Below are 27,271 nucleotides of genomic sequence, written 5' to 3' on the forward strand. Positions count from 1 at the left end.
TGTATTAACCCCCCTCTCTCTCATTGTGAGTGGCACACCTGGCAGCCCCACTGGAGCCCAGCAGGGGGAGCCTGGCCAGTACCTGGAGGGGAGACTCCTGGGAGAGGGGTGAGTGGGGCCAGCAGGGGGCGCTCTCTCCCTGCGCTCTGTGTGGTCCTGATGCCCCAGTCCAGTGATGGTGAGCTATAAAAGAGTAGGGCTGGACACTGACGGGGACACTGGACTGGAAGAAGGCGCCGTCCTTCAGATGAGACGTGAAACCGGGGTCCTGACTCTCTGTGCTCATGAACAATCCCGGGGTGTCTCTATAAAAGAGTCGGGGTGTTACCCCGGTGTCCCCCTGGTCTTGACCAGTCCTGGCCTCCTAGTAACCCCTAATGACCTCGGACCTGTCCTCCTCGCCCTGAGAGCTGCTGTGTGTGAGCGCACTGGTGGGGCTCCACACTGCTGCTGCTGGAGGGGATCCCCACCACCAGCGGGGCGTCCAGAAAGGCGCTATATAAGTATAAGGCTATTATTAATGACCTCTGACCTGTCCTCCTCGCCCTGAGAGCTGCTGTGTGTGAGCGCACTGGTGGGGCTCCACACTGCTGCTGCTGGAGGGGATCCCCACCACCAGCGGGGCGTCCAGAAAGGCGCTATATAAGTATAAGGCTATTATTAATGACCTCTGACCTGTCCTCATCACTCTGAGAGCTGCTGTGTGGGGAGAATACTGGAACATCACCCAGGTGGGGGTACACACTGGTGGGGGGTGGGGGGGATCCCCATGACCTGTAAAGCGCTCTGCGTGTGTGTGTCCAGAAACGCGCTGCACGAGTGTGAGGAATGTATTCATTCTGATGAAATTCAGAAATGAGCTAGAATCCGCGTGCCCAGCTCTGGCGCCCACGCGTGATTTCGCACGATTAGCACCTTCGTTTCATTTCATGTGCATTTTTTTAAACAACAACAACAACAACAAATCTTTCAATGCCGTGAAATATACAACACAGATTTTTTTTTCAACTATATATATATGTGTGTGTCTGTTTTTGCGGTTTCTGCTCAGACTCCGGACGCCCCGGGCGAGCGGGCGTTCACCGTCCATCTCTGCCTCAACCTGTCGGGACGTGACTCGTGTTTTTTTTTTTTGTTCGGTGTTGTGCTTCTCGAAACGGGGTTCCCAAGCCAGGATGGCAACGAGCCCACGCCCACGCCTCCGCCCACTCCCACTCCCACTCTCACTCCCACGGACACGCAGTCGTGCAGAGCCAGCGAGCGTCGTCGGGGCCGCGCACTGCCTCGGCGGCAGCGCGCATCTCGCCAGGGGGGAGAGGAGGAGGAGGAAGAGGAGGAGGAGAGAGAGAGAAGGAGGCCGGGCGTCCTGTCTCTGCGCTCAGGCCGGCGAGGCCTCGTCTCTCTGCGCGCCTCCCCCTCCGCCAGTGAGAAACGCGCTCGCCCACCCCCGTCCCCGGCTCCCTGTTCTTGTGCGAAACGGGGCTTAATCCGCACTCCGGTCCCTCCTCCTCCTCCTCTCTTAGCTCCTCCCTGTCACAGTGACACAAACTCGCCGTGTAAACACTCGCACCTCGGCCTCGCAACAACACGGAAGTCATGGCGGACGCGACAGCCACCGCAGCGGCGGCCGCAGCCTCGGGCTCGAGTGGCGCCCCAGCCGGGGCCGGGGGCGCCGCCGCGCCGGCCGCCGGCTCCACGGGGGCCGGGGGCTCCAAGCCGGGCCTGGAGTCGGTGAAGGGGCAGAATTTCGACGTGGGGCCCCGCTACACGGACCTGCAGTACATCGGGGAGGGCGCGTACGGGATGGTCTGGTAAGGGCGTCCTTCTCGCTCGCGTTTCTGCAGCCGGAAAGGCGCTGCCATCGCGGTTATGGGGGGGAGTGTGGTGTTGTGCACGGCGGGTGGCGATCAGGGTGTCTTGGGGCAGGTTCCCACGCGTGTTTCGCCTCCGGCTTTGAGCACCGCACCCCACAGCGGGAGAGGGGTGTCTTGCGGGGGTGCGTGTCGGAGCAGACCAGGCGTGGCAGTGCGGGGTACCGGGAGGAAGAGACAGAGACGGACCGACGGAGCGTAGCCTGTAGTGCTACCTGTACCTGTACCTGCCGGGTACTGGTACAGACAACACAGTCACACTGTCAGTGTGTGTGTATTAACCCCTCTCTCTCTCAGTGCAGTGTTAATGTACTGGAGTGTCCAGTCAGTGTGTGTGTATTAACCCCTCTCTCTCTCAGTGCAGTGTTAATGTACTGGAGTGTCCAGTCAGTGTGTCTGTATTAACCCCTCTCTCTCTCAGTGCAGTGTTAATGTACTGGAGTGTCCAGTCAGTGTGTCTGTATTAACCCCTCTCTCTCTCAGTGCAGTGTTAATGTACTGGAGTGTCCAGTCAGTGTGTCTGTATGAACCCCTCTCTCTCTCAGTGCAGTGTTAATGTACTGGGGTGTCCAGTCAGTGTGTGTGTATTAACCCCTCTCTCTCTCTCTCAGTGCAGTGTTAATGTACTGGAGTGTCCAGTCAGTGTGTGTGTATTAACCTCTCTCTCTCAGTGCAGTGTTAATGTACTGGAGTGTCCAGTCAGTGTGTGTGTATTAACCTCTCTCTCTCAGTGCAGTGTTAATGTACTGGAGTGTCCAGTCAGTGTGTCTGTATTAACCCCTCTCTCTCTCAGTGCAGTGTTAATGTACTGGAGTGTCCAGTCAGTGTGTCTGTATAAACCCCTCTCTCTCTCAGTGCAGTGTTAATGTACTGGAGTGTCCAGTCAGTGTGTCTGTATGAACCCCCCTCTCTCTCAGTGCAGTGTAAATGTACTGGAGTGTCCAGTCGGTGTGTGTGTATGAACCCCTCTCTCTCTCTCAGTGCAGTGTTAATGTACTGGAGTGTCCAGTCAGTGTGTGTGTATGAACCCCTCTCTCTCTCTCAGTGCAGTGTTAATGTACTGGAGTGTCCAGTCAGTGTGTGTGTATTAACCCCTCTCTCTCTCTCAGTGCAGTGTTAATGTACTGGAGTGTCCAGTCAGTGTGTGTGTATTAACCCCTCTCTCTCTCAGTGCAGTGTTAATGTACTGGAGTGTCCAGTCAGTGTGAGTGTACTAACCCCTCTCTCTCTCAGTGCAGTGTTAATGTACTGGAGTGTCCAGTCGGTGTGTCTGTATTAACCCCTCTCTCTCTCAGTGCAGTGTTAATGTACTGGAGTGTCCAGTCGGTGTGTGTGTATGAACCCCTCTCTCTCTCTCTGTGTGTTTCTCGCGAGACTGAGTGAGTGAGTGGGCGGAGCTTCGGTGGGTTTGATCGTGTGGCGGTGTTTTCTTCACTGGGTTTGTGTTTTTCTGTCTTTTTTGGGGAAAAGCGGGGTTTATTTTCTCATCATGGCCGGTTCTGGAGGCTCTGATCCTCCAGACCTCTCCTTTGAGAAACTAACTCGCCGCCATGGTGTGAAAATCTCCCCTGCGGAGTTCTGTCCGCTTGAGAGGTGCGTTCTTGCGGTCGGGGAGGTCGTGGGCTGCAGGAACATCAGGTCCGCTTCCCGCATGAGTGGAGGTATAGTCATTTTCTTGCAGTCTACCGATTTGGCAAACACCCTGGTGGAGAAGGGAGTTGTCCTGGACGGCACCTTCACCCCGGTACTGCCTCTCGCGGCCCCGGCTCGAAAGATCACCCTCTCCAACGTGCCTCCGTTCATGAGGAACGAGCTGCTGGAGAGGGAACTGTCCCGATACGGACAGGTGGTCTCTCCGATCAGGAGGGTCCCTCTGGGCTGCAGGGCTCCGCAGCTGAAGCACGTCGTCTCTTTCCGGAGACAGGTCTACGTCATCCTAAAAAACCCCACGGAAGAGATCAATGTGGCCCTTAAATTTCGTATTGACAGCTGCGACTATGTTGTATTCGTGACTTCGGAATCGATGAAGTGCTTCAGGTGCGGGAGCGAGGGGCATGTGGTGAAGAACTGCCCGGAGGTGGAGGAAGAGACAGGCAGGGAGCCTCAGCCCCAGGGCGCACAGGAGGCTAGCCGACAGCGTCAGGCAGCGGGGAGCGGAGCAGCGCAGGGAGGCAGCGGGGAGTCAGAGCCCACGGCCGGGGTGCAGGAGAGGAGATCGCTGGAGGGAGCAGGTGAGCCCGAGCCGGTGGCGTCCCAGTCAGGAGAGCAGATAGTAAAGAGTGGACCACCGCAACCCTCAGAAGAGCAGGGAGCCCCCCACACCGGAGAGCGAGAGATGAGCGCTGCTCAGGAGAGTCAGGGAGAGAGAGAGCAGGTAGTGACACCGACAGGGGAAAACGCGTCTCAAGCGCCAGCGAAAATTGCAGACACGGTGTGGGGAGGAAATGAGTTATCATCTGAAAAAATAGATGATGGTTTTAAGACGCCGCGGAGAAAGCGCACGAAAAAATCTGTGCAGAGTGCGGTGCAGAAGAAGCGCAGCACAGAGAGCTCGGTGGAGGGCGGCTCTGTCGCCGGCCCGGGGGCCGCGAGTGACTCCGACACCGGGAGAGTGAGGACGCGCTGGAGTGTCCTCGCCGCCACCGCCGCCGCCGCCCGGAGCTCCTCGGAGTCCGGGAGCGACGACGAGGGCGGCTTCACCGACTCCTCTCTCGCCTCGGGCTCCTCGGCCCGGCGGAGCTGCAGAGGAGGCTACAGTTTCCAGAGCATTAGGGAGTTCTTAGAGAAGACTAAAGGTAAGAGGGGAACTGTGGTCGAGGACTTTTTTCCCGACTCCGAGCTCTTTGTCCTCTCCGCGACGCGCCATCTGAAGAGGGGCTCGGGTGCGAATGACTTCAGCGATCAGGAGAGATGGCGCCTGAAGAGCCTTTTAGGTAAGATCAGGGCAGGACCGCGGAACGCACCTCAGCACGAATGAGTTCTGTCCCTCACGTCACATCACTATCCGTCTGCGTGCTACATGTCTGTTCGTGTTTTATGTTTTTTCTTTTTTTCTTTTCCGCAAACATGGGCGACATTAGGATAGGGAGTTTAAACACCAATGGGTGCAGGAGGGCTTTGAAGCGAGCTGCGGTGTTGGAGATTATCAAAGAAAAGAACCTGCAGGTGACTTTCCTGCAGGAGACCCACACCGACAGCTCCAACATCGTCGCCTGGCAGCGGGAGTGGCAGGGGGACATCGTGTACAGTCACGGGTCCCCTGTGAGCGCGGGGGTCGCGGTGCTGTTCTCTGTGGGGTTCAAGCCCCTCTCTATCGCCGTCCAGGAGGTGGTGAAGGGTCGCCTGCTACTCGTGCGAGTAGTTATCGGGAAGAAAACCTTTGTTTTTATTAACGTTTACGCTCCCACCGACGGCGGGGAGAGGGTCACCCTCTTCAGGGAGCTTGAGACTGCACTGGCGACCTGCCAGCCTGAAGAGCTGGTCTTCCTGGGGGGGGATTTCAACTGCACAGAGAACAGCACACTGGACAGGAATCACGCAGAGCCACATGGCCCGTCAGCCAGGGAGTTGCGCAGGATCCTCGTCAAGTCTGACCTCACTGACATCTGGAGGAGATGTCATGGGGACACGAGGCAGTACACCTGGGCCCAGGTCAGGGGGAATACCCTCTCTCTGGCCAGGCTAGACCGACTTTACTGCCGTAAATATCATTACAGCATCGTCAAGCAGTGCTCCATCTGTCCAGTGGGCCTGTCGGACCACTGTCTCACTGTCTGCACAGTCGCTGTGCCATCAGTGAGGTCCCGCAGTGCCTACTGGCACTTTAATACCCAGCTGCTTGACGATGCTCACTTCTGCGACTGCCTCGTGTTCTTCTGGCAGCAGTGGAGGAGTCAGAAAGCCCACTTTGTCTCCCTGAGGCAGTGGTGGGATATTGGCAAGGTGCAGATTCGCCAGTTCTGCCAGCAGTACACTGGAAGTGTCACGAGAGGTATCCATGAGTCCATGAAGGCTCTGGAGAGAGACATTCTGGAGCTCCACCAGGCTCTGGAGTGTCGTGCAGACAGGAGGCTAATTGATGATCTCCACACCCAAAAAGAATCACTCATTGGCCTTCTGGACACAAAAGTACAAGGAGCTCTAATAAATTCTAGGGTTCAGAGTGCATCACAGGTAGACGCCCCGACTCGCTATTTCTTCGGCCTAGAGAAGAAACCGGGCCAGAGCCGGCAGATCCACTGCCTGCGCTCGGAGACAGGGCAGGAGCTGCACGAGGCCGGGCAGATCCAGGAGAGGACCGTGCAGTTCTATAAAGCGCTCTTCTCCAGCGAGGCTAGTGAGGACTCGGTCCGCACACGCAGGTTCCTTGAAGACCTTCCACAGGTCCCCGAAGAGGAAAGGGCAGGGCTGGAGAGGCCTCTCTCCTTGGAGGAGCTCTCCACCGCACTCAGTGGCTTGAGCAATGGCAAGACCCCTGGTCTCGATGGCCTGCCAGCCGAATTCTATCGTGCCTTCTGGGCTGTGCTGGGTCCTGACCTGCTCGATGTATATTTGGAAAGTCTGGAGCAGGGGGATCTGCCACTGAGTTGCAGGAGAGCTGTTGTCACCCTGCTGCCCAAGAAAGGGGACCTGTGTGACATTAAGAACTGGAGACCTGTTGCCCTGCTGTGTGTGGATTATAAAATCCTGTCCAAGGCTCTGGCCAACAGGCTGAGGGTGGTGCTGGGGTCCGTGGTGCACTCCGACCAATCGTACTGCGTGCCCGGAAGGTCAATCTTTGATAACATATTTCTGATTCGAGATGTTTTGGCCACCTCCAGACTATTGGGTTTAGACACTGGTCTCATTTCGTTAGACCAGGAAAAGGCCTTTGATAGGGTTGAACATCAGTATTTGTGGAGGACCATGAGGTCGTTCGGGTTCAGCCCTGTCTTTGTTGCCATGATTCAGGTGCTGTACAGTGACATCTTCAGTGTGCTAAAGGTCAACGGAGGGCTGAGTGCTCCGTTTCCAGTGCGGAGGGGAGTCAGGCAGGGCTGTGCACTCTCAGGAATGCTCTACTCCCTTGCCATCGAGCCTCTGCTACATCAGCTGCGCCGGGTCATCAAGGGGCTGTCCATCCCGGGCTGCCCCGACTCCACTGTCAAGATCTCGGCGTACGCTGATGACATCATGGTCGTGGTCAGTGGAGAACAGGATGTCAGGGCGCTACAGACAACTTTAAGTGATTTCCAGCGGCTATCATCAGCCAAAGTGAACTGGGCCAAGAGTAGCGCCCTACTCCTGGGGGAGTGGAGCGAGATGGGTCCCCCAGCCTTGCCAGAGAGGCTCAGCTGGACCAGAGGGGGACTCAAATACCTGGGGGTGCACCTGGGGGATGAGGCCAGCGTGAAAAAGAACTGGGAGGGGCTCCTTGAAAAAGTGAAAGGTCGTCTGGACCGCTGGCGCTGGCTGCTCCCCCAGATCTCCTACAGAGGCCGGGCTCTGATTGTCAACACCCTGGTGGCTTCGATGTTGTGGCATCGCTTGGTGTGTCTGGAGCCACCAGCCGGACTGGTCGAGGAGCTGCAGGCCACGCTCCTCGACTTCTTCTGGGACGGACTGCACTGGCTGCGGAGGGGCGTCCTCTATTTGCCCAGAGAAGACGGAGGGCAAGGACTCATCGACATCCGGAGCCGAGTGGACGCCTTTCGCCTGCAGGCAGTGCAGAAGCTGCTGTTTGGCCCGGCCTCGCTGTCCTGGAGGGAGCTGACCTTCACCCTGCTGCGTCGAGCAGGACACCTCGGGCTCGACTGTGTGCTCTTCCTAATGGACACCAGCAGGGTTGACCTGTCTCCACTGCCGCCTTTCCAGCGCAGTCTCCTGGAGGCCTGGCGGCATCTGCGCGTGCAGAGGGAAGAGGAGCGGCCCAGTCTATACTGGACACTCAGGGAACCATTAATACACAATCTACGAATGGACATAGAACCGGGCCGCTCCTTGGACTTTACCAGCAGACTGGTCCACGCCAACATCACACAGCTCCACCACCTGCTGGACGTGGATCAGGGCTGCTGGCGCAGCGTGGAGTGGGCGTGTGGCGCGCTGGGACTACACTCGCGGCGGTGTGTAGACAGGTTTCTCAGTCAGCTTCGCTCTGCTCTGCCTCTCCAGGAGATGCTGCTGATCCAGGGTCTGTTTGAGGACCATCACATTCCAACCACACAGCCTCCTTTCCCTGGTCTGCTAGTGTCTCCTGCGCTCAGTCCCGGACCGACGGGATCTCTCCTTGAGCCCCTTGCCTCAGAGGAGAGGTCTCTAGCTGGTGTTGGGGGGAAATGTCTGTACAGACTAGTCGTAACATCTAGGCACCAGGCCCAGCTGTCCGCGCTCCCTGACACTCCCTGGAGGGCTCGTCTGGGAGTGCCGGATGACGTCCGGCCTGCCTGGGGTAGCCTCTACAGATTTCCCCTCAACAAGAGGGCTGGTGATCTGCAGTGGAGGGTCCTGCACACCATCCTGGGGGTCAACTCGTTTGTGTCGGTTCTGGACCCGGCGGTGTCTGACGCCTGTCCCTTCTGCGCTCAGAGGGAGACGGTGTTCCACTGCTACAGCGCCTGCCCCCGCCTGTCGCCCATGTTTGCTGTACTGATCCGGCTCTTCACCAACCTTGGCCTGGCCTTCAACAATGTTATCTTCGTGTTTGGGGTAGGTCACACAAAAAAACGGAAAACTCAGACCCTCCTCGCTAATTTTTTGCTGGGCCAGGCCAAACTCACCATCTACAGGACTCGGAAAAATAAGATCTCTGGTTCCGGGTCTGTAGACTTGGTGAGGATGTTCGAAGGGTTGGTGAAGAGCAGGATATCGTTAGAATTTCTGTTTTACAAATCGCATAATGACCTCAGAACATTCGAAAAGTTTTGGTGTTTTGGAAATGTCCTGTGCAGGATCATAAATAATGAAAGAGTTTTATTCCAATTATGATTTTTATTTATTTTTATTATTTTTTTTTCTCCTCTTAATTCTTAAAATAGAGTTTTAAGACCCTTGATTAATACTTTTGTTTTTTTTCTGTCAAATAAAGTTTGATTGAACTCTCTCTCAGTGCAGTGTTAATGTACTGGAGTGTCCAGTCGGTGTGTCTGTATTAACCCCTCTCTCTCTCTCAGTGCTGTGTTAATGTACTGGACTGTCCAGTCGGTGTGTCTGTATTAACCCCCCTCTCTCTCAGTGCAGTGTTAATGTACTGGGGTGTCCAGTCAGTGTGTCTGTATTAACCCCTTCTCTCTCTCAGTGCAGTGTTAATGTACTGGAGTGTCCAGTCAGTGTGTGTGTATTAACCCCTCTCTCTCAGTGCAGTGTTAATGTACTGGAGTGTCCAGTCAGTGTGTCTGTATGAACCCCTCTCTCTCTCTCGGTGCAGTGTTAATGTACTGGAGTGTCCAGTCAGTGTGTGTGTATTAACCCCTCTCTCTCTCTCAGTGCAGTGTTAATGTACTGGAGTGTCCAGTCAGTGTGTCTGTATTAACCCCTCTCTCTCTCAGTGCAGTGTTAATGTACTGGAGTGTCCAGTCAGTGTGTGTGTATGAACCCCTCTCTCTCTCAGTGCAGTGTTAATGTACTGGAGTGTCCAGTCAGTGTGTCTGTATTAACCCCTCTCTCTCTCAGTGCAGTGTTAATGTACTGGAGTGTCCAGTCAGTGTGTCTGTATTAACCCCTCTCTCTCTCAGTGCAGTGTTAATGTACTGGAGTGTCCAGTCAGTGTGTCTCTATGAACCCCCCTCTCTCTCTCAGTGCAGTGTTACTGTACTGGAGTGTCCAGTCAGTGTGTGTGTATTAACCCCTCTCTCTCTCAGTGCAGTGTTAATGTACTGGAGTGTCCAGTCAGTGTGTGTGTATTAACCCCTCTCTCTCTCAGTGCAGTGTTAATGTACTGGAGTGTCCAGTCAGTGTGTCTGTATTAACCCCTCTCTCTCTCAGTGCAGTGTTAATGTACTGGAGTGTCCAGTCAGTGTGTCTGTATGAACCCCTCTCTCTCTCAGTGCAGTGTTAATGTACTGGAGTGTCCAGTCAGTGTGTCTGTATTAACCCCTCTCTCTCTCAGTGGAGTGTTAATGTACTGGAGTGTCCAGTCAGTGTGTCTCTATGAACCCCTCTCTCTCTCTGTGCAGCTCTGCCTATGACAATGTCAATAAGCTGCGGGTGGCCATCAAGAAGATCAGCCCGTTCGAGCACCAGACGTACTGCCAGCGGACTCTGCGCGAGATCAAGATCCTGCTGCGCTTTCGGCATGAGAACATCATCGGCATCAACGACATCCTGCGGGCTCGCAGGCTCGAGAGCATGAGGGACGTGTATCCTTCCTGATCCGGGCGGCAGTGCGCTCCGCTCCAGGTGTTACAGTATTCTCAGTCTCAGTGTGATCCGCTCCAGGTGTTACAGTATTCTCAGTCTCAGTCCCAGTGTGCAGCAGTGTGATCCGCTCCAGGTGTTACAGTATTCTCAGTCTCAGTCTCAGTGTGCAGCAGTGTGATCCGCTCCAGGTGTTACAGTATTCTCAGTCCCAGTGTGCAGCAGTGTGATCCGCTCCAGGTGTTACAGTATTCTCAGTCTCAGTGTGCAGCAGTGTGATCCGCTCCAGGTGTTACAGTATTCTCAGTCTCAGTCCCAGTGTGCAGCAGTGTGATCCGCTCCAGGTGTTACAGTATTCTCAGTCTCAGTCCCAGTGCGCAGCAGTGCGCTCCGCTCCAGGTGTGACAGTATTCTCAGTCTCAGTCCCAGTGTGCAGCAGTGTGATCCGCTCCAGGTGTTACAGTATTCTCAGTCTCAGTCCCAGTGTGCAGCAGTGTGATCTGCTCCAGGTGTGACAGTATTCTCAGTCTCAGTCCCAGTGTGCAGCAGTGTGATCCGCTCCAGGTGTTACAGTATTCTCAGTCTCAGTCCCAGTGTGCAGCAGTGTGATCCGCTCCAGGTGTTACAGTATTCTCAGTCTCAGTGTGCAGCAGTGTGATCCGCTCCAGGTGTTACAGTATTCTCAGTCTCAGTCCCAGTGTGCAGCAGTGTGATCCGCTCCAGGTGTTACAGTATTCTCAGTCTCAGTCCCAGTGTGCAGCAATGTGATCCGCTCCAGGTGTTACAGTATTCTCAGTCTCAGTCCCAGTGTGCAGCAGTGTGATCCGCTCCAGGTGTTACAGTATTCTCAGTCTCAGTCCCAGTGTGCAGCAGTGTGATCCGCTCCAGGTGTTACAGTATTCTCAGTCTCAGTCCCAGTGTGCAGCAGTGTGATCCGCTCCAGGTGTTACAGTATTCTCAGTCTCAGTCTCAGTGTGCAGCAGTGTGATCCGCTCCAGGTGTTACAGTATTCTCAGTCTCAGTCTCAGTGTGCAGCAGTGTGATCCGCTCCAGGTGTTACAGTATTCTCAGTCCCAGTGTGCAGCAGTGTGATCCGCTCCAGGTGTTACAGTATTCTCAGTCTCAGTCCCAGTGTGCAGCAGTGTGATCCGCTCCAGGTGTTACAGTATTCTCAGTCTCAGTCCCAGTGTGCAGCAGTGTGATCCGCTCCAGGTGTTACAGTATTCTCAGTCTCAGTCCCAGTGTGCAGCAGTGTGATCCGCTCCAGGTGTTACAGTATTCTCAGTCCCAGTGTGCAGCAGTGTGATCCGCTCCAGGTGTGACAGTATTCTCAGACTCAGTCCCAGTGTGCAGCAGTGTGATCCGCTCCAGGTGTTACAGTATTCTCAGTCTCAGTCCCAGTGTGCAGCAGTGTGATCCGCTCCAGGTGTTACAGTATTCTCAGTCTCAGTCTCAGTGTGCAGCAGTGTGATCCGCTCCAGGTGTTACAGTATTCTCAGTCTCAGTCTCAGTGTGCAGCAGTGTGATCCGCTCCAGGTGTTACAGTATTCTCAGTCTCAGTGTGCAGCAGTGTGATCCGCTCCAGGTGTTACAGTATTCTCAGTCTCAGTCTCAGTGTGCAGCAGTGTGATCCGCTCCAGGTGTGACAGTATTCTCAGTCTCAGTCCCAGTGTGCAGCAGTGTGATCCGCTCCAGGTGTTACAGTATTCTCAGTCCCAGTGTGCAGCAGTGTGATCTGCTCCAGGTGTGACAGTATTCTCAGTCTCAGTCCCAGTGTGCAGCAGTGTGATCCGCTCCAGGTGTTACAGTATTCTCAGTCTCAGTCCCAGTGTGCAGCAGTGTGATCCGCTCCAGGTGTTACAGTATTCTCAGTCTCAGTGTGCAGCAGTGTGATCCGCTCCAGGTGTTACAGTATTCTCAGTCTCAGTCCCAGTGTGCAGCAGTGTGATCCGCTCCAGGTGTTACAGTATTCTCAGTCTCAGTCCCAGTGCGCAGCAGTGCGCTCCGCTCCAGGTGTGACAGTATTCTCAGTCTCAGTCCCAGTGTGCAGCAGTGTGATCCGCTCCAGGTGTTACAGTATTCTCAGTCTCAGTCCCAGTGTGCAGCAGTGTGATCCGCTCCAGGTGTGACAGTATTCTCAGTCTTAGTCCCAGTGTGCAGCAGTGTGATCCGCTCCAGGGGGATGAGGACAAGTCTGTGTCTGCTGGTCCGGCTCTGGCCCCTGTCTGTGTGGCCCTGCTGTGTCTGCTGGTCCGGCGCCCGGCACTGGCCCCTGTCTGTGTGGCTCTGCTGGTCCTGCTCTGGCCCCTGTCTGTGTGGCCCTGCTGTGTCTGGTGGTCCGGCGCCCGGCTCTGGCCCCTGTCTGTGTGGCCCTGCTCTGGCCCCTGTCTGTGTGGCCCTGCTGTGTCTGCTGGTCCGGCTCTGGCCCCTGTCTGTGTGGCCCTGCTGTGTCTGCTGGTCCGGCTCTGGCCCCTGTCTGTGTGGCCCTGCTGTGTCTGCTGGTTCGGCTCTGGCCCCTGTCTGTGTGGCCCTGCTCTGGCCCCTGTCTGTGTGGCCCTGCTGTGTCTGCTGGTCCGGCTCTGGCCCCTGTCTGTGTGGCCCTGCTGTGTGTGCTGGTCCGGCTCTGGCCCCTGTCTGTGTGGCCCTGCTGTGTCTGCTGGTCTGGCTCTGGCCCCTGTCTGTGTGGCCCTGCTGTGTGTCTGTGTGGCCCTGCTCTGGCCCCTGTCTGTGTGGCCCTGCTGTGTGTCTGCTGGCCCTGCTCTGGCCCCTGTCTGTGTGGCCCTGCTGTGTGTCTGCTGGTCCGGCTCTGGCCCCTGTCCGTGCGGTCCTGAGTGGCCCTTGACCCTCTGCTCAGCTACATCGTGCAGGACCTGATGGAGACGGACCTGTACAAGCTGCTGAAGACACAGCAGCTCAGCAACGACCACATCTGCTACTTCCTGTACCAGATCCTGCGGGGCCTGAAGTACATCCACTCCGCCAACGTCCTGCACCGCGACCTGAAGCCCTCCAACCTGCTGATCAACACCACCTGTGACCTCAAGGTCAGCCTGCGCCCCTGTGTGCTGGTCAAGCTCTGGGCCAGCCTGTACCCCTGTGTACTGCACTATATAACACACAGTGTACAGTGTGCACACACTATATAGTCTGGTCAAGCACAGAGACTGTACCAGTGTCTCATCAACACCACTGTGAGCTCAGGGCCAGCCTGTACCCCTGTGTACTGCACTATATAACACACAGTGTATATAGTCCACACTGCACACTGACTGTACCGGGGGGTGTGTGGTCGGTCTGCAGTGTGGTCCGGGGGGCGTGGGGTCGGTCTGCGGTCTGGTCCGGGGGGTGTGGGGTCAGTCCTGAGGCGTGCTGACTGGTCCTGCCTGTCTGGGTTCTCAGATCTGTGATTTCGGACTGGCCCGGATCGCCGACCCCGAGCACGACCACACGGGCTTCCTGACCGAGTACGTGGCGACCCGCTGGTACCGGGCTCCTGAGATCATGCTGAACTCCAAGGTCAGTGTGTCTGCGTGCGTGTGTGTGTGTGTGAGAGACAGTGTGTCTGCGTGCGTGTGTGTGTGTGAGAGACAGTGTGTCTGCGTGCGTGTGTGTGTGTGAGAGACAGTGTGTCTGCGTGCGTGTGTGTGTGTGAGAGACAGTGTGTCTGCGTGCGTGTGTGTGTGAAAGACAGTGTGTCTGCGTGCGTGTGTGTGTGAGAGACAGTGTGTCTGCGTGTGTGTGTGAGAGACAGTGTGTCTGCGTGCGTGTGTGTGTGAGAGACAGGGTGTCTGCGTGCGTGTGTGTGTGAGAGACAGGGTGTCTGCGTGCGTGTGTGTGTGAGAGACAGGGTGTCTGCGTGTGTGTGTGTGTGAGAGACAGTGTGTCTGCGTGCATGTGACCCGTGTGTCTGCGTGTGTGTGTGTGAGAGACAGTGTGTCTGCGTGCGTGTGACCCGTGTGTCTGCGTGCGTGTGTGTGTGTGAGAGACAGTGTGTCTGCGTGTGTGTGTGTGTGAGAGACAGGGTGTCTGCGTGTGTGTGTGAGAGACAGGGTGTCTGCGTGTGTGTGTGTGAGAGACAGGGTGTCTGCGTGCGTGTGACCCGTGTGTCTGTGTGTCTGTGTGTCTGTGTGTCTGTGTGTCTGTGTGTCTGTGTGTGTGTGTGTGTGTGTGTGTGTGTGTGAGAGAGAGACAGTGTGTCTGCGTGCGTGTGACCCGTGTGTCTGCGTGCGTGTGTGTGTGTGAGAGACAGGGTGTCTGCGTGCGTGTGAGAGACAGGGTGTCTGCGTGCGTGTGAGAGACAGGGTGTCTGCGTGCGTGTGTGTGTGTGTGAGAGACAGGGTGTCTGCGTGCGTGTGTGTGTGTGAGAGACAGGGTGTCTGCGTGTGTGTGTGTGAGAGACTGTTTCTGTGTGCGTGTGTGTGTGAGGGACAGGGTGTCTGCGTGCGTGTGTGTGAGAGGGACAGGGTGTCTGCGTGCGTGTGTGTGTGAGGGACAGTGTGTCTGCGTGCGTGTGTGTGTGTGACCAGTGTGTCTGCGTGCGTGCGTGTGTGTGTGTGACCCGTGTGTCTGCGTGCGTGTGTGTGTGAGAGACAGTGTGTCTGCGTGCGTGTGTGTGTGAGAGACAGTGTGTCTGCGTGTGTGTGAGAGACAGTGTGTCTGCGTGTGTGTGTGAGACAGTGTGTCTGCGTGCGTGTGACCCGTGTGTCTGCGTGCGTGTGTGTGTGTGAGAGACAGTGTGTCTGCGTGCGTGTGTGTGTGAGAGACAGTGTGTTTGCGTGTGTGTGTGTCTGCGTGCGTGTGACCAGTGTGTCTGCGTGTGTGTGTGTCTGCGTGCGTGTGACCACTGTGTCTGCGTGCGTGTGTGTGTGAGAGACAGTGTGTCTGCGTGTGTGTGTGTGAGAGACAGTGTGTCTGCGTGTGTGTGTGTGTGAGAGACAGTGTGTCTGCGTGCGTGTGTGTGTGAGAGACAGTGTGTCTGCGTGCGTGTGTGTGTGTGAGACAGTGTGTCTGCGTGCGTGTGTGTGTGAGAGACAGTGTGTCTGCGTGCGTGTGTGTGTGAGAGACAGTGTGTCTGCGTGCGTGTGTGAGACAGTGTGTCTGCGTGCGTGTGACCCGTGTGTCTGCGTGTGTGTGTGTGAGAGACAGTGTGTCTGCGTGTGTGTGAGACAGTGTGTCTGCGTGCGTGTGTGTGTGAGACAGTGTGTCTGCGTGCGTGTGACCCGTGTGTCTGCGTGCGTGTGTGTGTGTGTGAGAGACAGTGTGTCTGCGTGTGTGTGTGTGTGTGAGAGACAGTGTGTCTGCGTGCGTGTGTGTGTGAGACAGTGTGTCTGCGTGCGTGTGTGTGTGTGTGAGAGACAGTGTGTCTGCGTGTGTGTGTGTGTGAGTGAGAGACAGTGTGTCTGCGTGCGTGTGTGTGTGAGACAGTGTGTCTGCGTGCGTGTGTGTGTGAGACAGTGTGTCTGCGTGTGTGTGTGTGTGAGAGACAGTGTGTCTGCGTGTGTGTGTGTGTGAGAGACAGTGTGTCTGCGTGTGTGTGTGTGTGAGAGACAGTGTGTCTGCGTGTGTGTGTGAGAGACAGTGTGTCTGCGTGTGTGTGTGAGAGACAGTGTGTCTGCGTGTGTGTGTGAGAGACAGTGTGTCTGCGTGTGTGTGTGTGACCCGTGTGTCTGCGTGCGTGCGTGTGTGTGTGAGAGACAGTGTGTCTGTGTGTGTGTGTGTGTGAGAGACAGTGTGTCTGCGTGTGTGTGTGTGTGAGAGACAGTGTGTCTGCGTGTGTGTGTGAGAGACAGTGTGTCTGCGTGCGTGTGTGTGTGAGACAGTGTGTCTGCGTGCGTGTGACCCGTGTTTCTGCGTGCGTGTGTGTGTGTGAGAGACAGTGTGTCTGCGTGCGTGTGTGTGTGAGAGACAGTGTGTCTGCGCGTGTGTGTGTGTGAGAGACAGTGTGTCTGCGTGTGTGTGACCCGTGTTTCTGCGTGCGTGTGTGTGTGTGAGAGACAGTGTGTCTGCGTGCGTGTGTGTGTGAGAGACAGTGTGTCTGCGCGTGTGTGTGTGTGAGAGACAGTGTGTCTGCGTGCGTGTGACCACTGTGTCTGCGTGCGTGTGTGTGTGTGTGAGACAGTGTGTCTGTGTGCGTGTGACCAGTGTGTCTGCGTGCGTGTGTGTGAGAGACAGTGTGTCTGCGTGTGTGTGTGAGAGACAGTGTGTCTGCGTGTGTGTGTGAGAGACAGTGTGTCTGCGTGTGTGTGTGAGAGACAGTGTGTCTGCGTGTGTGTGTGTGTGACCCGTGTGTCTGCGTGCGTGCGTGTGTGTGTGAGAGACAGTGTGTCTGTGTGTGTGTGTGTGTGAGAGACAGTGTGTCTGCGTGCGTGTGTGTGTGAGAGACAGTGTGTCTGCGTGTGTGTGTGAGAGACAGTGTGTCTGCGTGTGTGTGTGAGAGACAGTGTGTCTGCGTGCGTGTGACCCGTGTTTCTGCGTGCGTGTGTGTGTGTGAGAGACAGTGTGTCTGCGTGCGTGTGTGTGTGAGAGACAGTGTGTCTGCGCGTGTGTGTGTGTGAGAGACAGTGTGTCTGCGTGTGTGTGTGTGTGAGAGACAGTGTGTCTGCGTGCGTGTGTGTCTGCGTGCGTGTGACCACTGTGTCTGCGTGTGTGTGTGAGACAGTGTGTCTGTGTGCGTGTGACCAGTGTATTTGCGTGCGTGTGTGTGTGAGAGACAGTGTGTCTGCGTGTGTGTGTGTGTGAGAGACAGTGTGTCTGCGTGCGTGTGTGTGTGAGAGACAGTGTGTCTGCGTGCGTGTGTGTGTGAGAGACAGTGTGTCTGCGTGCGTGTGTGTGTGAGAGACAGTGTGTCTGCGTGCGTGTGTGTGTGAGAGACAGTGTGTCTGCGTGCGTGTGTGTGTGTGAGACAGTGTGTCTGCGTGCGTGTGACCCGTGTGTCTGCGTGCGTGTGTGTGTGTGAGAGACAGTGTGTCTGCGTGCGTGTGTGTGTGTGAGAGACAGTGTGTCTGCGTGCGTGTGTGTGTGTGTGAGAGACAGTGTCTGCGTGCGTGTGACCACTGTGTCTGCGTGCGTGTGTGTGTTTGAGACAGTGTGTCTGCGTGCGTGTGACCAGTGTGTCTGCGTGCGTGTGTGTGTGAGAGACAGTGTGTCTGCGTGTGTGTGTGTGTGTGAGAGACAGTGTGTCTGCGTGTGTGTGTGTGTGACCCGTGTGTCTGCGTGCGTGTGTGTGAGAGACAGTGTGTCTCCGTGTGTGTGTGACAGTGTGTCTGCGTGTGTGTGGGACAGTGTGTCTGTGAGATAGTCACCAGCACACAGATGGGACTGTGTGTGTGTGACAGTGTGTTGTATTGTGTATCTGCAGGGCTATACCAAGTCTATCGATATCTGGTCGGTGGGGTGTATCCTGGCGGAGATGTTGTCCAACAGACCCATCTTTCCTGGGAAACACTACCTCGACCAGCTGAACCACATTCTGGGTAAGAGAGAGGAGGCACTGATGTTTTATCACACACAGAGCTCCTCCTGACTGATAGAACAGGAGAGAGAGAGAGAGAGGAGGCACTGATGTTTTATCACACACAGAGCTCCTCCTGACTGATAGAACAGGAGAGAGAGAGAGAGGAGGCACTGATGTTATTATCACACACAGAGCTCCTCCTGACTGATAGAACAGGAGAGAGAGAGAGAGAGAGAGGAGGCACTGATGTTTTATCACACACAGAGCTCCTCCTGACTGATAGAACAGGAGAGAGAGAGGAGGCACTGATGTTATTATCACACACAGAGCTCCTCCTGACTGATAGAACAGAGAGAGAGAGAGAGAGAGAGAGGAGGCACTGATGTTTTATCACACACAGAGCTCCTCCTGACTGATAGAACAGGAGAGAGAGAGAGGAGGCACTGATGTTATTATCACACACAGAGCTCCTCCTGACTGATAGAACAGGAGAGAGAGAGAGAGGAGGCACTGATGTTTTATCACACACAGAGCTCCTCCTGACTGATAGAACAGGAGAGAGAGAGAGAGAGAGAGAGAGAGGAGGCACTGATGTTATTATCACACACAGAGCTCCTCCTGACTGATAGAACAGGAGAGAGAGAGAGAGAGGAGGCACTGATGTTATTATCACACACAGAGCTCCTCCTGACTGATAGAACAGGAGAGAGAGAGAGAGAGAGAGAGGAGGCACTGATGTTTTATCACACACAGAGCTCCTCCTGACTGATAGAACAGGAGAGAGAGAGAGGAGGCACTGATGTTATTATCACACACAGAGCTCCTCCTGACTGATAGAACAGGAGAGAGAGAGAGAGAGAGAGGAGGCACTGATGTTTTATCACACACAGAGCTCCTCCTGACTGATAGAACAGGAGAGAGAGAGAGAGGAGGCACTGATGTTTTATCACACACAGAGCTCCTCCTGACTGATAGAACAGGAGAGAGAGAGAGAGGAGGCACTGATGTTTTATCACACACAGAGCTCCTCCTGACTGATAGAACAGGAGAGAGAGAGAGAGGAGGCACTGATGTTATTAACACACACAGAGCTCCTCCTGACTGATAGAACAGGAGAGAGAGAGGAGGCACTGATGTTTTATCACACACAGAGCTCCTCCTGACTGACATGAACCTCCCTGTACCCGCAGGAATCTTGGGGTCCCCCTCTCAGGACGACCTGAACTGCATCATCAACATGAAGGCCAGGAACTACCTGCAGAGTCTCCCCCAGAAGCCCAAGATCCCCTGGACCAAGCTGTTCCCTAAGGCAGACAGCAAGGGTGACTCCCAGTACCCCCCTTGTCTCTGTCACACCGTCCCCCAAAACCCCCCTTGTCTCTGTCACACCGTCCCCCCAAAACTCCCCGTCTCTCTCACACTGTCCCCCCAAAACTCCCATCTCTGTCACACTGTCCCCCCAAAACCCCCCTTGTCTCTGTCACACTGTCCCCCCAAACCCCCCCTGTCTCTCTCACACTGTTCCCCCAGAACTCCCCCATCTCTCTCACACTGTCCCCCCAAAACTTCCTGTCTCTGCCTGTCTGTCTCTCTCTGTGTGATACCTGTCTCTGCTGCAGGGCTCTGTGCACTTCCTGTCTCTGCCTGTCTGTCTCTCTCTGTGTGATACCTGTCTCTCTCTGTGCAGCTCTAGATCTCTTGGACCGGATGTTGACCTTTAACCCCATAAAGAGGATCACAGTAGAAGATGCCCTTGCTCACCCATACCTGGAGCAGTACTATGACCCCACAGATGAGGTCAGTACGAACCCCTCTCTCTCTCAGTGCAGTGTTAATGTACTGGAGTGTCCAGTCAGTGTGTGTGTATTAACCCCTCTCTCTCAGTGCAGTGTTAATGTACTGGAGTGTCCAGTCAGTGTGTGTGTATGAACCCCTCTCTCTCTCAGTGCAGTGTTAATGTACTGGAGTGTCCAGTCAGTGTGTGTGTATGAACCCCTCTCTCTCTCAGTGCAGTGTTAATGTACTGGAGTGTCCAGTCAGTGTGTCTGTATGAACTCCTCTCTCTCTCAGTGCAGTGTTAATGTACTGGACTGTCCAGTCAGTGTGTCTGTATGAACTCCTCTCTCTCAGTGCAGTGTTAATGTACTGGAGTGTCCAGTCAGTGTGTGTGTATTAACCCCTCTCTCTCTCTCAGTGCAGTGTTAATGTACTGGACTGTCCAGTCAGTGTGTCTGTATGAACTCCTCTCTCTCTCAGTGCAGTGTTAATGTACTGGACTGTCCAGTCAGTGTGTCTGTATGAACTCCTCTCTCTCAGTGCAGTGTTAATGTACTGGAGTGTCCAGTCAGTGTGTCTGTATTAACCCCTCTCTCTCTCAGTGCAGTGTTAATGTACTGGAGTGTCCAGTCAGTGTGTGTGTATTAACCCCTCTCTCTCAGTGCAGTGTTAATGTACTGGAGTGTCCAGTCAGTGTTTCTGTATGAACCCCTCTCTCTCTCTCAGTGCAGTGTTAATGTACTGGAGTGTCCAGTCAGTGTGTCTGTATTAACCCCTCTCTCTCAGTGCAGTGTTAATGTACTGGAGTGTCCAGTCAGTGTGTGTGTATTAACCCCTCTCTCTCTCAGTGCAGCGTTAATGTACTGGAGTGTCCAGTCAGTGTGTGTGTGTATTAACCCCTCTCTCTCAGTGCAGTGTTAATGTACTGGAGTGTCCAGTCAGTGTGTCTGTATTAACCCCTCTCTCTCAGTGCAGTGTTAATGTACTGGAGTGTCCAGTCAGTGTGTCTGTATTAACCCCTCTCTCTCTCTCAGTGCAGTGTTAATGTACTGGAGTGTCCAGTCAGTGTGTCTGTATTAACCCCTCTCTCTCTCAGTGCAGTGTTAATGTACTGGACTGTCCAGTCAGTGTGTCTGTATTAACCCCTCTCTCTCTCAGTGCAGTGTTAATGTACTGGAGTGTCCAGTCAGTGTGTCTGTATTAACCCCTCTCTCTCAGTGCAGTGTTAATGTACTGGAGTGTCCAGTCAGTGTTTCTGTATGAACCCCTCTCTCTCTCAGTGCAGTGTTAATGTACTGGAGTGTCCAGTCAGTGTGTGTGTATTAACCCCTCTCTCTCTCAGTGCAGCGTTAATGTACTGGAGTGTCCAGTCAGTGTGTGTGTGTATTAACCCCTCTCTCTCAGTGCAGTGTTAATGTACTGGAGTGTCCAGTCAGTGTGTCTGTATTAACCCCTCTCTCTCTCTCAGTGCAGTGTTAATGTACTGGAGTGTCCAGTCAGTGTGTCTGTATTAACCCCTCTCTCTCTCAGTGCAGTGTTAATGTACTGGACTGTCCAGTCAGTGTGTCTGTATGAACCCCTCTCTCTCAGTGCAGTGTTAATGTACTGGAGTGTCCAGTCAGTGTGTCTGTATTAACCCCTCTCTCTCTCAGTGCAGTGTTAATGTACTGGAGTGTCCAGTCAGTGTGTCTGTATTAACCCCTCTCTCTCAGTGCAGTGTTAATGTACTGGAGTGTCCAGTCAGTGTGTCTGTATTAACCCCTCTCTCTCTCTCAGTGCAGTGTTAATGTACTGGAGTGTCCAGTCAGTGTGTCTGTATTAACCCCTCTCTCTCTCAGTGCAGTGTTAATGTACTGGACTGTCCAGTCAGTGTGTCTGTATGAACCCCTCTCTCTCAGTGCAGTGTTAATGTACTGGAGTGTCCAGTCAGTGTGTCTGTATTAACCCCTCTCTCTCTCAGTGCAGTGTTAATGTACTGGAGTGTCCAGTCAGTGTGTCTGTATTAACCCCTCTCTCTCTCAGTGCAGTGTTAATGTACTGGAGTGTCCAGTCAGTGTGTGTATTAACCCCTCTCTCTCTCTCAGTGCAGTGTTAATGTACTGGAGTGTCCAGTCAGTGTGTCTGTACGAACCCCTCTCTCTCTCAGGGCAGTGTTAATGTACTGGAGTGTCCAGTCAGTGTGTGTGTATTAACCCCTCTCTCTCTCAGTGCAGTGTTAATGTACTGGAGTGTCCAGTCAGTGTGTGTGTATTAACCCCTCTCTCTCTCAGGGCAGTGTTAATGTACTGGAGTGTCCAGTCAGTGTGTCTGTATTAACCCCTCTCTCTCTCAGTGCAGTGTTAATGTACTGGAGTGTCCAGTCAGTGTGTGTGTATTAACCCCTCTCTCTCTCAGTGCAGTGTTAATGTACTGGAGTGTCCAGTCAGTGTGTCTGTATGAACCCCTCTCTCTCTCAGGGCAGTGTTAATGTACTGGAGTGTCCAGTCAGTGTGTCTGTATTAACCCCTCTCTCTCTCATTGCAGTGTTAATGTACTGGAGTGTCCAGTCAGTGTGTCTGTATTAACCCCTCTCTCTCAGTGCAGTGTTAATGTACTGGAGTGTCCAGTCAGTGTGTGTATTAACCCCTCTCTCTCTCAGGGCAGTGTTAATGTACTGGAGTGTCCAGTCAGTGTGTCTGTATTAACCCCTCTCTCTCTCTCTCAGTGCAGTGTTAATGTACTGGAGTGTCCAGTCAGTGTGTCTGTATTAACCCCTCTCTCTCTCAGGGCAGTGTTAATGTACTGGAGTGTCCAGTCAGTGTGTGTGTATGAACCCCTCTCTCTCTCAGTGCAGTGTTCATGTACTGGAGTGTCCAGTCAGTGTGTGTGTATGAACCCCTCTCTCTCTCTCAGTGCAGTGTTAATGTACTGGAGTGTCCAGTCAGTGTGTCTGTATGAACCCCTCTCTCTCTCAGTGCAGTGTTAATGTACTGGAGTGTCCAGTCAGTGTGTGTGTATTAACCCCTCTCTCTCTCAGTGCAGTGTTAATGTACTGGAGTGTCCAGTCAGTGTGTGTGTATTAACCCCTCTCTCTCTCAGTGCAGTGTTAATGTACTGGAGTGTCTGTATTAACCCCTCTCTCTCTCAGTGCAGTGTTAATGTACTGGAGTGTCCAGTCAGTGTGTCTGTATTAACCCCTCTCTCTCTCTCAGTGCAGTGTTAATGTACTGGAGTGTCCAGTCAGTGTGTCTGTATTAACCCCTCTCTCTCTCAGTGCAGTGTTCATGTACTGGAGTGTCCAGTCAGTGTGTGTATTAACCCCTCTCTCTCTCAGTGCAGTGTTAATGTACTGGAGTGTCCAGTCAGTGTGTGTATTAACCCCTCTCTCTCTCAGTGCAGTGTTCATGTACTGGAGTGTCCAGTCAGTGTGTGTGTATTAACCCCTCTCTCTCTCAGTGCAGTGTTCATGTACTGGAGTGTCCAGTCAGTGTGTCTGTATTAACCCCTCTCTCTCTCAGTGCAGTGTTAATGTACTGGAGTGTCCAGTCAGTGTGTGTGTATTAACCCCTCTTTCTCTCAGTGCAGTGTTAATGTACTGGAGTGTCCAGTCAGTGTGTCTGTATTAACCCCTCTCTCTCTCTCAGTGCAGTGTTAATGTACTGGAGTGTCCAGTCAGTGTGTCTGTATGAACCCCTCTCTCTCTCAGTGCAGTGTTAATGTACTGGAGTGTCCAGTCAGTGTGTCTGTATGAACCCCTCTCTCTCAGTGCAGTGTTAATGTACTGGAGTGTCCAGTCAGTGTGTCTGTATGAACCCCCCTCTCTCTCTGTGTCTCAGCCTGTTGCAGAGGAGCCCTTCACCTTCAACATGGAGCTGGATGATCTGCCCAAGGAGCGCCTGAAGGAGCTCATCTTTGAGGAGACGGCTCGTTTCCAGGCAACCTACCAGGGCTCCTGAGGGCCCGCAGGTACGGGCTGGGCTGGGCTGGGCTCCTGAGGGCCCGAGAGAGAGAGTGCGTGTGTGTGTTACAGGTGTGTGTATGTGTGTGTTTGTGTGTGTGTGTTACAGGTACCAGCCTCAGGGAACAGCAGGACTGTGTGTGTGTTACAGGTGTGTGTGTGTGTGTGTGTGTGTGTGTTACAGGTGTGTGTGTTTGTGTGTTACAGGTACCAGCCTCAGGGAACAGCAGGACTGTGTGTGTGTGTGTGTGTGTGTGTGTGTACTGGTGTGTGTGTGTGTTTCTGTGTTACAGGTACCAGCCTCAGGGAACAGCAGGAGTGTGTGTGTGTGTGTGTTACAGTTACCAGCCTCAGGGAACAGCAGGACTGTGTGTGTGTTACAGGTGTGTGTGTGTGTTACAGGTACCAGCCTCAGGGAAACGCAGGACTGTGTGTGTGTGTTACAGGTGTGTGTGTTTGTGTGTTACAGGTACCAGCCTCAGGGAACAGCAGGACTGTGTGTGTGTGTTACAGGTGTGTGTGTTTGTGTGTTACAGGTACCAGCCTCAGGGAACAGCAGGACTGTGTGTGTGTTACAGGTGTGTGTGTTTGTGTGTTACAGGTACCAGCCTCAGGGAACAGCAGGACTGTGTGTGTGTGTTACTGGTGTGTGTGTTTGTGTGTTACAGGTACCAGCCTCAGGGAACAGCAGGACTGTGTGTGTGTGTTACAGGTGTGTGTGTTTGTGTGTTACAGGTACCAGCCTCAGGGAACAGCAGGACTGTGTGTGTGTGTTACAGGTGTGTGTGTTTGTGTGTTACAGGTACCAGCCTCAGGGAACAGCAGGACTGTGTGTGTGTGTGTTACAGGTGTGTGTGTTTGTGTGTTACAGGTACCAGCCTCAGGGAACAGCAGGACTGTGTGTGTGTGTTACAGGTGTGTGTGTTTGTGTGTTACAGGTACCAGCCTCAGGGAACAGCAGGACTGTGTGTGTGTTACAGGTGTGTGTGTTTGTGTGTTACAGGTACCAGCCTCAGGGAACAGCAGGACTGTGTGTGTGTGTTACAGGTGTGTGTGTTTGTGTGTTACAGGTACCAGCCTCAGGGAACAGCAGGACTGTGTGTGTGTGTTACTGGTGTGTGTGTTTGTGTGTTACAGGTACCAGCCTCAGGGAACAGCAGGACTGTGTGTGTGTGTTACAGGTGTGTGTGTTTGTGTGTTACAGGTACCAGCCTCAGGGAACAGCAGGACTGTGTGTGTGTGTTACTGGTGTGTGTGTTTGTGTGTTACAGGTACCAGCCTCAGGGAACAGCAGGACTGTGTGTGTGTGTTACAGGTGTGTGTGTTTGTGTGTTACAGGTACCAGCCTCAGGGAACAGCAGGACTGTGTGTGTGTGTTACAGGTGTGTGTGTTTGTGTGTTACAGGTACCAGCCTCAGGGAACAGCAGGACTGTGTGTGTTACAGGTGTGTTTGTTTGTGTGTTACAGGTGTGTGTGTTGTGTGTTACAGGTACCAGCCTCAGGGAACAGCAGGACTGTGTGTGTGTGTTACAGGTGTGTGTGTTTGTGTGTTACAGGTACCAGCCTCAGGGAACAGCAGGACTGTGTGTGTGTGTTACTGGTGTGTGTGTTTGTGTGTTACAGGTACCAGCCTCAGGGAACAGCAGGACTGTGTGTGTGTGTTACAGGTGTGTGTGTTTGTGTGTTACAGGTACCAGCCTCAGGGAACAGCAGGACTGTGTGTGTGTGTTACAGGTGTGTGTGTTTGTGTGTTACAGGTACCAGCCTCAGGGAACAGCAGGACTGTGTGTGTGTGTTACAGGTGTGTGTGTTTGTGTGTTACAGGTACCAGCCTCAGGGAACAGCAGGACTGTGTGTGTGTTACAGGTGTGTGTGTTTGTGTGTTACAGGTACCAGCCTCAGGGAACAGCAGGACTGTGTGTGTGTGTTACAGGTGTGTGTGTTTGTGTGTTACAGGTACCAGCCTCAGGGAACAGCAGGACTGTGTGTGTGTGTTACAGGTGTGTGTGTTTGTGTGTTACAGGTACCAGCCTCAGGGAACAGCAGGACTGTTTGTCTGTGTTACAGGTGTGTGTGTTTGTGTGTTACAGGTACCAGCCTCAGGGAACAGCAGGACTGTGTGTGTGTGTTACAGGTGTGTGTGTTTGTGTGTTACAGGTACCAGCCTCAGGGAACAGCAGGACTGTGTGTGTGTGTTACAGGTGTGTGTGTTTGTGTGTTACAGGTACCAGCCTCAGGGAACAGCAGGACTGTGTGTGTGTGTTACAGGTGTGTGTGTTTGTGTGTTACAGGTACCAGCTCCAGGGAACAGCAGGACTGTGTGTGTGTGTTACAGGTGTGTGTGTTTGTGTGTTACAGGTACCAGCCTCAGGGAACAGCAGGACTGTGTGTGTGTGTTACAGGTGTGTGTGTTTGTGTGTTACAGGTGTGTGTGTTGTGTGTTACAGGTACCAGCCTCAGGGAACAGCAGGACTGTGTGTGTGTGTTACAGGTGTGTGTGTTTGTGTGTTACAGGTACCAGCCTCAGGGAACAGCAGGACTGTGTGTGTGTTACAGGTGTGTGTGTTTGTGTGTTACAGGTACCAGCCCCAGGGAACAGCAGGACTGTGTGTGTGTGTTACAGGTGTGTGTGTTTGTGTGTTACAGGTACCAGCCTCAGGGAACAGCAGGACTGTGTGTGTGTGTTACAGGTGTGTGTGTTTGTGTGTTACAGGTGTGTGTGTTGTGTGTTACAGGTACCAGCCTCAGGGAACAGCAGGACTGTGTGTGTGTGTTACAGGTGTGTGTGTTTGTGTGTTACAGGTACCAGCCTCAGGGAACAGCAGGACTGTGTGACACCTGTCTCTGCACTCCAGGACACTGAAAAGGCTTCGTCTGTTACTCGTGTCGGGGAGTGTCTCTGTGCCTGGGCTTCTGTTGGTTTAGTCATTGGTCATTTTTATTAGTCATTTTTTATCCAAAAGAGAATGTTTTTTTTTTATTTTGGAGGGAAGGAGTTGAATTTTGCCCCACCTTGTCTCCCTCTCTCCTCTCTCTGTCAGTGTGTGTGTATGAACCCCTCTCTCTCTCAGTGCAGTGTTATTGTACTGGAGTGTCCAGTCAGTGTGTGTGTATTAACCCCTCTCTCTCTCAGTGCAGTGTTAATGTACTGGAGTGTCCAGTCAGTGTTTGTGTATTAACCCCTCTCTCTCTCTCAGTGCAGTGTTAATGTACTGGAGTGTCCAGTCAGTGTGTGTGTATTAACCCCTCTCTCTCTCTCAGTGCAGTGTTAATGTACTGGAGTGTCCAGTCAGTGTGTGTGTATTAACCCCTCTCTCTCTCAGTGCAGTGTTAATGTACTGGAGTGTCCAGTCAGTGTGTCTGTATTAACCCCTCTCTCTCTCTCAGTGCAGTGTTAATGTACTGGAGTGTCCAGTCAGTGTGTCTGTATGAACCCCTCTCTCTCTCAGTGCAGTGTTCATGTACTGGAGTGTCCAGTCAGTGTGTGTGTATTAACCCCTCTCTCTCTCTCAGTGCAGTGTTAATGTACTGGAGTGTCCAGTCAGTGTGTGTATTAACCCCTCTCTCTGGGTGTATGGACCCAGAACAGCAGAACCTGGCACTGCTGGAGCAGGACTGTCAGACCTGGGCACTGACAGTCCTGGCTGTCCAGAGAGGACAGGCTCAGAGACACAGCCTGGACACACACACTGGACACAGGCAGACCTGGCTGCCCAGAGAGGACAGGCTCAGAGACACAGCCTGGACACACACACTGGACACAGGCAGACCTGGCTGTCCAGAGAGGACAGGCTCAGAGACACAGCCTGGAAATACACACTGGACACAGGCAGACCTGGCTGTCCAGAGAGGACAGGCTGTGCTCCCACTGCCAGCAGGGAGAAATAGAGACAGAGGTG

At 53.8% G+C, this 27,271-nt stretch overlaps 2 protein-coding genes and 1 long non-coding RNA gene across 4 annotated transcripts in view; 2 read left to right on the forward strand and 1 right to left on the reverse strand.

The window, feature by feature from the left end:
- LOC138238273 (cytosolic sulfotransferase 3-like) overlaps nt 1-27,271 on the reverse strand; it is a 271,472-nt gene that overhangs the window by 79,004 nt on the left and 165,197 nt on the right. The window lies entirely within an intron of this gene.
- LOC138238275 (uncharacterized) overlaps nt 1-27,271 on the forward strand; it is a 76,087-nt gene that overhangs the window by 43,245 nt on the left and 5,571 nt on the right. The gene's annotated exons all lie outside the window — the stretch shown is intronic.
- On the forward strand, nt 1,232-26,520 carry LOC138238274 (mitogen-activated protein kinase 1-like). 2 transcript variants are annotated; one of them, XM_069188413.1, is made up of 9 exons: nt 1,232-1,811; nt 10,025-10,207; nt 13,060-13,249; nt 13,605-13,721; nt 17,563-17,677; nt 18,849-18,980; nt 19,346-19,455; nt 23,250-23,379; nt 26,175-26,520. In XM_069188413.1, exons 1-8 carry the CDS (start codon nt 1,597-1,599, stop codon nt 23,367-23,369), a joined length of 1,182 nt encoding a protein of 393 aa, XP_069044514.1. In that variant the 5' UTR covers nt 1,232-1,596; the 3' UTR covers nt 23,370-23,379; nt 26,175-26,520. The 2 variants fall into 2 exon arrangements, with proteins under 2 accessions (XP_069044514.1, XP_069044515.1); XM_069188414.1 differs by lacking the exon at nt 26,175-26,520 and adding an exon at nt 23,481-23,513.

The sequence above is a fragment of the Lepisosteus oculatus genome, chromosome 4 (genome assembly GCF_040954835.1).
Source record: "Lepisosteus oculatus isolate fLepOcu1 chromosome 4, fLepOcu1.hap2, whole genome shotgun sequence".
NCBI classification, from domain to species: Eukaryota; Metazoa; Chordata; class Actinopteri; order Semionotiformes; family Lepisosteidae; genus Lepisosteus; species Lepisosteus oculatus.